Source organism: Bos taurus, chromosome 6 (assembly GCF_002263795.3).
Source record: "Bos taurus isolate L1 Dominette 01449 registration number 42190680 breed Hereford chromosome 6, ARS-UCD2.0, whole genome shotgun sequence".
Classification (NCBI taxonomy): domain Eukaryota; kingdom Metazoa; phylum Chordata; class Mammalia; order Artiodactyla; family Bovidae; genus Bos; species Bos taurus.
Window position 1 is genome coordinate 58,144,838 of NC_037333.1, and position 11,978 is coordinate 58,156,815.

At 38.4% G+C, this 11,978-nt stretch overlaps 1 protein-coding gene across 7 annotated transcripts in view; it reads left to right on the forward strand.

Moving 5' to 3' along the window:
- FAM114A1 (family with sequence similarity 114 member A1) overlaps positions 1–11,729 on the forward strand; it is a 64,832-nt gene extending 53,103 nt beyond the window's left edge. For all 7 annotated transcript variants that reach the window (XM_059887856.1, XM_024993536.2, XM_005207897.5 and 4 more), the window contains 5 exons: positions 117–278; positions 1,381–1,520; positions 4,185–4,257; positions 7,967–8,020; positions 10,156–11,729. In XM_059887856.1, the coding sequence (XP_059743839.1) occupies positions 117–278; positions 1,381–1,520; positions 4,185–4,257; positions 7,967–8,020; positions 10,156–10,257 (531 nt within the window). In that variant the 3' untranslated portion in view covers positions 10,258–11,729. The remainder of the gene's footprint in view (positions 1–116; positions 279–1,380; positions 1,521–4,184; positions 4,258–7,966; positions 8,021–10,155) is intronic.
- The last annotated feature ends 249 nt before the right edge of the window (positions 11,730–11,978 follow it).

The window sequence follows — 11,978 nt, forward strand, 5'->3', positions numbered from 1 at the left end:
GTACCGAAAACCACCCTTCATGGATTAGGATTTGATCCATGTCATGGGATTGGCTTTTGTGTCTCTGTATTTGTACAATAGACATGTTGCTTTGGTTGCGGGGGGGTCCTTTGCAGGCCATGAAAAAAGCTCATGACTGGGTGGAAGAGGATCAAACTGTGGTATCAGTAGATGTGGCTGAAGAGTCAGAAGACAAAACTGAGAAGGAAGAAAAGGAAGAGAAACCTGAAAACCCTGAAGAAGACAAGATGAAAGAAAAGACAAATAAGACAGTCGAGGTAAACATGTTACAGATCATCCACCTAAGAGCAGTAATACGTACATTTTATTAGCAGCTTAATTGTAAGTGAGGCAAAGCCATTTCATTTTCATTTGTACCCTATTCCACACTAATATGAGTATTAATGTAATAAACACTAAGATCCCTCTATGCCAAGACATTTCATGACTTAGCACAGATATTGTAGCCTTCCTCCATAGCTTTACGATTATAATTTAAAGGAAAAAAGATCTTTAAGAACATAGTTGATTTATTCTTTAGGGTAAAATTCCATCCTGTATGCAAATTTGTAACCGTAAAATGTCTTTATGCCCTTCAACTAATGAGGTAATTGAAGCTTTTTTGAAAAAATTTCATTTCCATAGTTTTTATTCTGTAGTTTAATAAATTTATATGTGCATAATTTAGAAGCTGCCTGTGTTAAAAAAATGCGTTTGCAATAACTTTTACATTGAATTTTAGATAAAATGCGTTTGCAATAACTTTTACATTGAATTTTAGATAAAGAAACTTACAATTTAGATCACTCTAAAGAAAAGTGTATATTGAGGTCTATTCATTCAGCCATCCTTCTACACACTTTCTTGCGTATCTGCCTGTTATGTGCCCAGCATCACACTGAGAACTGGGGCGTGTACATGTGTGTGCTCAGTTGCTCAGTTGTGTCTGAGTCTTTGTGACTCCATGAGCCTAACCTGCCAGACTTTTCTGTCCATGGAATTTTCCAGGCAAGAAAACTGGAATGGGTTGCCATTTCCTTCTCCAGGAGATCTTACCTACCCAGGGATCGAACCCATGTATTTTGCATCTCCTGCATTGGCAGGCGGATTCTTTACCAGTTGGGCCACCGGGGAAGCCCGAGAACTGGGGACCCAGCTATAAAGAAGGATTGTCATGTCCCTGGGACCTGGTGACACTTCTATTTTATGGTAGCATTTCCATTTAGAATAGTCTACCCATTAAACTTTGGGTTATTTTTTTAAGGTCATATTTGTTAGGTTTTCTTCCCAAGAATTATTTAATTTTTTTTAATGTCACAAGATCTTTTAGAAAGTATCTGCTCAGTGAGTAATTTTCTGACTTATACTTTTTGCTTTCAGGAAGTATACATGCTGTCCATTGAAAGCCTGGCAGAAGTAACAGCTCGCTGTATTGAACAGCTTCATAAAGTAGCAGAATTAATTCTTCATGGACAAGAAGAAGAAAAATCAGCTCAGGACCAAGCAAAAGTTCTGATAAAGTAAATGTTACTTTTAATTCTTATTTCTCAAATTTTATGTATTTGTGTCATTCAAACGCACACAGAGCCATGTACACCTTTGGCTACTACAGATTCCAGCTTCATGTCAACTAGTTCCATTGTTCTGTGGTCATCTTGAGAAATAAGGACTCTCTTAAGAAATGAACATGCTAGGGAGAATGGTAATAGTTAGCTAGACATTCCAAGAATTATTTTTGGAGAGATTTAAGGGAATATACCTTAAATCATTCGGAGCTAAGTATTTGTTTTAGTAGGTCAGGGTCTTGGAAGTACAAACTTTTGAAGATAATTACATTTTCAACATGCCACACAAATAGAGAAAAGACACCTTAATGGACTTCTCAGCTAGTTTCATAGAAATATACAAACCACCCCCACTGTTCCTAGGGACATACACCAGCTCTGCATATTCTGAATCTGGCAATGATGGTCACTATTGTAAGCCAGGTCACTGTGGATTGCTTGTGTGTACATATTTGCTGTAATATGTTTGTTCTTCAATAAGCTGCTGTTATTAGTTTATCTAGTGAAATAAAAATGTGTATATATGTAATGTTATATACGTGAAAATAGCTGGTATCAAGTGTTCATTAAAATAGTTGATTATGGAAGTGAAGAATAAGCCATTAACTTTTAGGCACATGACTATATACTGTGGTATAGAGAACTAACACAGATCCAAATGCCCTCTCATTATTATAAATATATAGACACAGGGGCCAAAATAAAGAGCCTCCTAAAATATATGGGTGCACGCGCACGTGCACCCACACACACGTCTGAACACTTTCACTCAACTAGTCTTCTCTTATTACTAAATTCAGCAATGTAGGTTGGGGAGAAAATTTTTAGTGGAAAGACCTTCCCCAAACTCATTCGTAGTGTCTTCGGTGGCATTTTTCCTCACTTGTCCAGATTTGGCATCTAGTTTAGATTTTCATATCTAAATATGTGGAAATCAAAGATATTATAAGCCCTGCACAATCCTGCCCTTAAAATGTGTACAAAGAATATGCACTTGTCTCAGTGTAGCGGGAAAAGGAAACAGTAAATAGGAAAAGTTTAAAGTATTGAGGAAAAATCTGACTACTATTTACGTTGGTGATTTGAAAGAGGAGGGCTGAAGTCAGAGGTTTCTGAGTATGGAAAGCAGAGCCGTACCCTTAGCTCCTTTCCTGTTCCCAGCCCCTGACTGTCCCAACCTTACCAAGCTGCTCCAAAAAAAACGAAGTAAGGCCTCATATATGTCTGTATAATAAGTGCCTTACCATCCATGTGCCCAAGAACATAGGCAGAACTACTCTTTGCCATCTCCAGCTTTACTCCTGACCCTTTTTTGCAGATAAGTCTTGGATGGGTGGATGGGTGGAAGGGGGGATAGATGGATATAAGGCAACATACCTGAATACATAGTTTAGACACAACCCCTTATTTACCAGAATGAAACTTATTCCCACTGACATCACTAAATCTTTTAATGTAAGATTCTTAACTTGGAGTTATTGTTTTGCTAATAGTATTTTAATCACTGTTCATGTAAGTATATATACTTGTTAAAAGTGGGGGGGATGATTTGGGAGAATGGCATTGAAACATGTGTAATATCATATAAGAAACAAATCGCCAGTCCAGGTTTGATGCAGGATACAGGATGCTTAGGGCTGGTGCATTGGGATGACCCAGAGGGATGGTATGGGGAGGGAGGTGGGAGGGGGGTTCAGGATTGGGAACACATGTACACCCGTGGTGGATTCATGTTGATGTATGGCAAAACCAATACAATATTGTAAAGTAAAAAAAAAATTGCAGTCATGGGCTTTCCCTTAGGGATTCTGTTGTATAGCATTTTGTTTATTAGGGAAACAGTAGCTACTATAAAAAATAAATCCTTAAATTTTAGTGGCTTAAAAAAAATTGGGCAATATGCACATTGTTAGATCATTAGGTTTTCAGTTTTTGTCATCATCTTCTATATTATGACAAATACTGCTTTGTTAAATATTTGTATCTACCTTGTGTTATTTTCTTGGGGTAAAGTCCTACACATAGAAAGGCTGGAATAAACACAGAGTTTTGATGTAAGTCTTAAAAAACATATTCTATAGTATCTTTGATCTGAGGTGTCTCATAAAAACATAATCAAGATATAAAGAGACATCTGAGTTTGAATTCCAGCTCTATGATATTCTTGTCCTAAGCAAGTTACTTAACCTTCTTAAATGTCAATTTCTTCATTTATAAAATGGGAATAATCACAGACCCTAATGAAGCCATTATGAGGATTTAATGTGATTATGCATACAAACGTATTTAACATGGTACCTCAGTGACTGTTCATTATTATTTTCAAATGACCAAAATGCTGGTCCCTTGGCAATAGTCTTAAACCCCTACACATGTGGAACTCAAGCCTGGTAATTTCCTGCATATGTTTTTGCTTCTAAAAAGAGGTAGGGTGAGAATTAGATTAAATTGTGACTGTGAGTCATGGAAGAATACTAAGGGAAATTTCTACAGAGCATCTTCAAACTTGTGTGCCCTTCTTTTAAAGGAAATTCTGTATTAGTATCAATAATTGCATTAACAATCCAATTATTTTCCCTTACTAAAAATCCCCAAATCTCTTTTTTTTCCTTCTTTCAGATTAACTACTGCAATGTGCAAAGAAGTGGCCTCCTTATCAGAGAAGTTTACAAATTCTTTAACCACTGTTGGGGTAAGACTGTAATATGGGCTCTTTTTTTCACCTTTTTTTAAGGGAAGGTCTGTTAGGGGCTGTGAGATGAAGTAGAGGACAGAATGCCTTCTTTGATAGCTCCACAAGCAGAAGTGCAGCCAAGACATTTACTAAAATGAGGCTTGAGCATCTTCTTTGGCAACAGGTGGCTCGAGGCTCTCATCCGATTGAGTTCTAGACACGACCATATCAGTTATACAAGATATTGGGTGGATTTTCAAAACATCTCTGGGTCTCATTTCCTTCATTTGTTAAAGAAAAAATATCAAATGAAGATTCCTTCTATTACTTAATATCTGTGATATATAATACCAAAATCTCTATTAAAATAATTCATTCTTAATATTCACATTCACTTGTCCTCAAAGCTTATTTTATAAGCCACACAAGCTTTATTGTTACACTTCAACTTTAACCAAAAGAAAAAATATTATCAACCAATCTGTAGAAGGGTTTCTGTTCTCAAAGTAACAAATTTGAGAGGTTTGGCATTCCTTGGAGATGTGGCTTCTGGTTATTTTCTTGAGAAATCAGTCATGTTATATAACTCAACCTAGTGGGACTGGAGGAGACAGTGGAAGTTATTCCTTTTCAAGCTTTCCACTTTTCCTTTAAGGCCCTGGATGCAAGGGCAGATGGTTCTTTACATGAGAAACAGCAAGTTTTGCTTCCTGTCTTAGCTAGGGTGTTTGGGTAATAAATGTATTAGTGTCCTAGGGCTGCCTTGACAAGTACCACACACTGGGTGACCAGCACAACCTCAACTATTTAAATCTGTAAAGCCCTATCTCCAAATAAGGTCACATTCTGATATACTGGAGGTAAGGGCTTCAACATCTCTCTTTGGGGACCACAATTCAATCCATGACAGGCAGTAAAGGAACTTTATTAAAGGTGGTGGAGATGTATGAGCAGCTGTGGGGACTCCTCAGCACAGCTCATGTACCTTCTCTCTGGAGCGTTGCTATTAATATTAATGTGACTCAACTCCAGCAGTTCCCAGTTCTCTCCCTTCAAATTCCAGGATCCTGGGTGAGAAGGTTTGAAAGGCTCAATAGCATGCCTCAGATATCCATCTGGTGTCACCAGTGGTGACCGAGGACAGAGTCATTGCATGTAGACCTACCTGGCTGCTGCAACACACCTCCCCTCACCCCAGGAGAAGGGCAGTTCTCAAAAAAAAAAAAAAAAAATCAGAAATGACTGTGGACTGACTGTCAGGAGATGTGTGCCTCCCACACTTCTGTAAGTGGCTTAGTTAATAAAGGATGAGCTACATACCAATGATTCATTCTGCTGTCAGAGAATATGGTCTGCCTCTCCTATTTTACAAAACACCAGCTTTTAATATTTGTCTGATTTTAAGCCTTCAGCAGCAGAGCTTCACTGTAAGCAGGTAGAGTGAAGGGGGGCTGCAGGTAGAAGCTTATTCATGGAATAGGCTTGATAAAGTGCATTTATGTGCTCAGCATTGTCTAGGTTAACTGATGCTTGTCGACCTTGGTGTTACTGCTAGATTTACAGAGAGGTGTGAAGTCTTAATCAGAATGGAATGACCTTGGTGACTTGGCTTCCCACGGCTCTACTGTATCTTTTTCTCACTCTTTCCACTTTTTTCCAGTTTACTACCTGAGACACTGAGTCCTGGAGGGGTGAACTAATTCACCCAGACTTCTCAGTTAGTCTCTCAACTCCCAGTTGGCTGCCCATCAGACTCAGGAGGCAGACAGCTAACTGGCTGTCTATGGTTTCCTAGTGATGAGGATATATATGTCTTTGTGTATATGTGCTCTATGTTTTTTATGATTCATGTTAAACATGAATTTATTTATTTATTTATTTATTTTTAATTGAAGGACAATTGCTTTACAGTATTGCATTGGTTTCTACCAAACATCAACATGAAACAGCCATGGGTATACCTATGTTAAACATTAATTTATTTACATTGATTGGTAATATTCATGGTATTGCTTTCCATTCTCTTTAAGGTAGTGTATTCCAACACAATGCTTCTCAAACCTTAATGTGCAAGCAAATAACCTAGAGATCTTATTAAATGCAGATTTTGATTCAGTGGGTCTTGGATGAGCACTGAGAGTCTGCATTTCTAACAAGCTCCCAGGTGGTAGTAGTGCTCCTGATTCATATCCTACTTTTTCAGTAGCAAAGTTCTAGCAGATAAGTATGTACTTGAATGAATATACACACAAAAATGAATGAATATACACACATATACACATAAAATACACACACACGTGTGTCCGAATGTTTGTATATACAAAATCAGGAATACACAAATTATCATTTTGAAGAAGGAAAAAACCAGATCTAAAGATAGTTTATGAAATGCCATCTCACCACAACAGTACCTCTCATCTTGTGCTGTAATAAATCATTCACATCAAGTCATTGTTTCTGTTCTCTAAAAGAGCCATTATTCATAACTTGAAGTTAATGAGTGTATATTGCTCTCCAGACTCTATTTAAATTGCTTGCACATCTCATTGATTCTGAAAGCCAATGTCATTTTATTGCCCTCATTTTGATTATAATTTAGAGGTTTATTGATAATCAAATAAACATGAAAGCAAACCATAATGGATTTTCTGGTTACTTACTAAAATGACTAGGTTTTTAAAGAGTTTTTTCCCAAGACTCCATTATGCTTTCCCCAGTAAGACATTACTTAGCCCGCAGTAGAGTAATGTCAATGAAAGTGGGCTGCTCTGGGAAGATAGACTTCATTTATATCCTTTTGTTTACCATAATAACATTTTTCGAGTACCGTGAGAGAAAACAGCCTATTAAGATTGCCGTCTCTCTTTCTAGTCCCTTTAATTATTTATTGTCTAAGAGTAGACTGAACATTTTAGATAGAGAGGACTGTTGATTAATGGACCAATAGCAGACGTAATAATAATGGTTACATGGACACTAACACTTTTTGAACATCTGCTTAACACCGAACTCTGTATTCTGCGCTTTACGTATATTTATGTTTTGCAAACTGGAATCTGCCAACCTGTTTGCAAGTTATATTCAAGAGTGTTTTAACTTTGCTGCCAACCTAGAAGACGTACCCTAAAACCAAGTACCTGTGCTTGCATTTAAAAGAAAAACAGACAGACTAGGGCTGGGACTAGGGAGGCAAGTAAAGGTACTTAACCTGTCTACCAAATTTAAGGGGACCATCTCTCAAAAAGAGACAAAGAGACAACCTTAGTCATCTAGATAGATGCAATATTTTAAAAATCAAAATGAACACCAAAAGTCATGATGAACAAAATATAAAAATTTTAAGTAAAGACTGAAGCTGACTCTGTCCAGCTCAATCTCACTCACCTCCCCCTAATCCCAGACCTGCTACAAGATTTGAATGGTTTAAAAGGTCTGAGTTTAAATTTCTAGCTACATGACCTTAAATAACTTTCTCAACCTTCCTGATTCATATTTTCTCATCTGTGAATCAGAGTTATCGTGGTCCCTGCCTACCCCCTAAGATTTCTGTGGAAATTAAGTGAGATCGTGTAGGGGAAGCACCAAGTATGAAGCCTGATGTATAGTAAGCATCCCACTTCTCCCCTTCTTCTCTAAGAGATCCCTCTTAAAGCCAGCGTCTTAACACTTTGACAAGCCTTGGAGTACAAGCACCTAATCTGTCAATTTCATACTTTTGATTCCACAGAGCAACCAGAAGGCCGAGGTCCTTAACCCCATGATCAATAGTGTATTGTTAGAGGTAAGTGGCTGCCCAGAGAGCAAATGCTTCTGAATTAAACCAAATGTTAGAGCTACACGTTTTGTCTTTCTCCCAGGCAGCAAGTATTACTGCAGTTCTAAATTTTATCGTCTACAGTCTTTTCTGAGTACATTTGTATAGTTCAACCAGCTGTAAACCCTCGAGTGAAACAACAATACCTAATTTTCAAGAATTCCTGATTATAAAGAGAAATGCTAAGCTTGCACATTATTTCTGTCGCTGTTTCCTCTGGCAGAAGCACATTTCTGCTGCCAAGTTTGACACCAGATTTAACACTGTGATTATTGGCTGCAACGAGGGATTCTTGCTCAATGGTGATTTTTTGTAAAACTAGGAACTTCCCTCCATTCACAATAAACTTGGGTTTAGCCGGGTCTAAGCTCCAGACTGGCAACAAATGACAGGTAAATATTTAGCATCTGCCCATTCACTAACCAGAGGCAAGATCCTCTGTGACCACTCACTCCATGGCCTGCCCACCCACCAAGACATTGTAACATGGATATGCAGCTGCCCCACACAGCTGTGGCTTTGCCAGAAGCAGCGGTGTAAAATAAAAGAAAAGGGACCTAGGACGCCTCATTCTTGACCCATAGGCGCTGTGTTTCATCTGTGGCTAGTGGGGGAAATGCTTCTATTACGAATCAGCCATAAGGAACTGGCACTTCTGTAGCCCCATGGCACCCAACTGAAGCTGCAAGGTGCTGACAAGTTAAGTCTGAATATAAGCAGTGCATATACAGTGGTTTCTTGCTCTCTGAAGTACCTGTCAAATGCAAAATTTGGAAATTACAAAAGTGAGGGAGGGCTACATTTAAATATATAGCAATGCACTTGGGAATTGGGTCTTACCTTTAAGGAAGACTACCAAGGTACAGGAGTAACGGTGATGACCCTGTTACTGCTTAAGACTCAGCCTCCCAGAGGGATGGAGTTGACATGCAGGGAAGATTCTGGAGGACAGAGCTAAAGGAAATCCAGGCAATCAGAGGCAGAACGTGGAACCTGAAAACCTTTTCCTTGGCCACCCAAAAGGCCTTAGCAGATGAATTACTGTCGGTCATGAAGAGTATGAAGTCAAATCGTTTATTCATTCCTTTGGTGGAAGTTTTCTCCTGTTTTAATTACCTGAAACTTTAAGTGGTCTCTTGTGGAATACTGTCTGTTAGAGCACCCACGAACATGAATAACAATGTCAAATATCCAAACCAAGTGGAGGGTACCAACATGAATGGGAAGATGACAGTATTCAAGGATTTGCCATGAATAATTGCACAATAGCTCCAGTAACCCATTATTGTTTATTCATCTATATGTGTTAGTCACTCAGTCGTGTCTGACTCTTTGCCACCCCGTGGACTGTAGCCCACCAGGCTACTCTGTCCATGGGATTTTCCTGGCAAGAATACTGGAATGGGTTGCCATTTCCTTCTCCAGGGGATCATCCCAACCCAGAGATCGAATTCAGGTCTCCTGCATTGCAGGCAAATCCTTTACCATCTGAGCCACGAGAGAAGCCCTTCTTCATCTATAGGTTAGGACAAACTACAGCCTCTTTCATGCTGTGCTTTTGTGTTATTTCAAGGCAGTGGGACTGATCTGGAAAAAGGATAAGTAAGACTGGACATAATGGGTATTGATTATACACACATAATCACCCTAAAGTGTAAATGTTAGTCACTCAGTCATGTCCAACACTTTGTATCCCCATGGACTCTGGTCATGGGATTCTCCAGGCAAGAATACTGGAGTGGGTTTCCATTTCCTTCTCCAGGGATCTTCCTGACACCAAGGATCAAACCTGGGTCCACTGCATTGCAGGCAGATTCTTTACCATGTGAGCTAAAGGAAATATACCCTAATATACCCTAAAAGTCTATGGAAATGGCTTGCCTCATTATAAGTGAATTCTCCTCTCTGTTAGTGTAGATAATTCAGAGCTGGTTGCAAGCCATCCGACAAAATGTGTTTATATATGCTTTAAGCAACAGCATTAAAAGAAAAATATTCTAAAATAGTGTGGGGTTTGAGGAGAAGAACATTATCAAATGGGAAGAATTGTCAAGCTGGAACTCTGACAGTAACCCCTCAATGACAGTTTTCTCCATTCCCAGGGCTGCAATAGCACCACATATATACAGGATGCCTTCCAGCTGCTGCTGCCTGTCCTGCAGGTTTCACACATCCAGACCAGCTGTTCCAAAGCACAGCCGTGACCTGGCCAGACTTCATCGTGTTAAAGGAAACGGTGAGCCCTGTTGCTCCGATGTGCATTTCATGGAAGTTTTCCATGCATCCAGCCACAGACGCCCGTTTGGAAACACTGCAAGCAATTTTGCACAGACAGTATTGAAAATGCAAGTTTAAAGACAGTATCATTTCTCTTAATGTATATGGTTGTTTTTACAAATAATTATGTTTCTTTTATGTTAATTTAAACTTTAACAGCTTTGTATTGATAATTTCCTTTAATCTAGAGTTCACTCACAAATATTCATTTCCATTTTCCTGGTTAAGCATGTTATCTTTGGCAAGTCATGAGCGGACCCTAGACTTTAAATTTCCACTTTAAATTTTCCCATTCTTATAGTATGACTTTAAATCCGTTCTTATAGTGGACTTAGTTTTATTATATAAATGCCATGGGCAGAGATAACACTACTTATAGATTTTTACCTATTATAGTGAAAGGGGAATATAGGTGTCTCTTTATAGTCATTCATTCTTCAAACAAGCATATGTTGAGCTCCTACTGTGTGCTCACAGTAGAAGAACATGATCTCACCCCAGTAGAAACAGATATTCTGAAAGAGGACTTAGACAATCATTCTGAAAATGCTTTACAATACTAATAACTTTTCTAAACCTTAAAAAATTTGACGAACAAGGTAAATAAGTATTTTTTAAAATGTTCTACCCCTCAGCAGATTGGATTTTTTCACATTCCTTGAACTTTTTTATCCAAAACTTTACATATGGGATGAAAATACATATGATAAGGGATACTAAAGAATATTTTGTTTAAAACTGACTTCTTATGACCATAAATACATAATGGCATAATCACAGAGCCGGCAAGTATTTAGATAGAATATTAGAGGGATTACAACACAGTAGACCCCCAGGACTGCACTTTAAAATCTACTACAGTTGAGTCAAGCTATTCCATGAATACACAGATCACACTCCCTGGTGGCAAATGCCATCATTGCTTCTAAAGACAGAAAATATTGATGTGTGGATAAGTAAATGATATTACAATCCAAGAGGCTGCACCGAAGACCCTGCAGCCCGGAGAGGCATGGTCAATGGGCCGTTGTCCCCTCCAGCCCCAGTGCTCACTCTGGGTAGGGGTTTCATACAACATTCTTGCCTGGGAGCCCCAGTGACATCCTTCCCAGGTGCTATCACCAGGGGTCTTACCCAGTGACTCTCTTCTGGTGAAACAAAGCTTGTACGTTAGCCTCATTCATATTTGCTTTTATTCCCCTGGTAGAATAGACCAACTTTTGTTCCATATAGGTAAAGTAGGGATCTTTTCATATCATCCTACTTCTTAGCAATTTATTTTGCAATATCCTGCATTTCATTTGTGAATCTCCTGAAACAGCCAAATGGAAAATATAAGAAGTTATTTATAGTCTGGAAAAAAATTCTCTGTAGAATCAATTAAAGGTGGTTTTCCCTACTTGCTTTTTGATTGCCTGAAATGTTTCTGCTGTTAAATCTCGAGAACAATTAATTGATGACAATGTTGGATTTGCCTCTTCATAAATTTTAGACTTTTTATGTATAGAGCAGAGGAAAGGGTTGAGATTTACAATTTCCTCATATCAGAGTTTTTTTAGCATCAGGTGAACTTATAGACGTTAACAGGAAATATAAAAGAAATAGATAGTTGCAAAGGGGCTAGAAATTAGACTTTAAGCCTTCACTC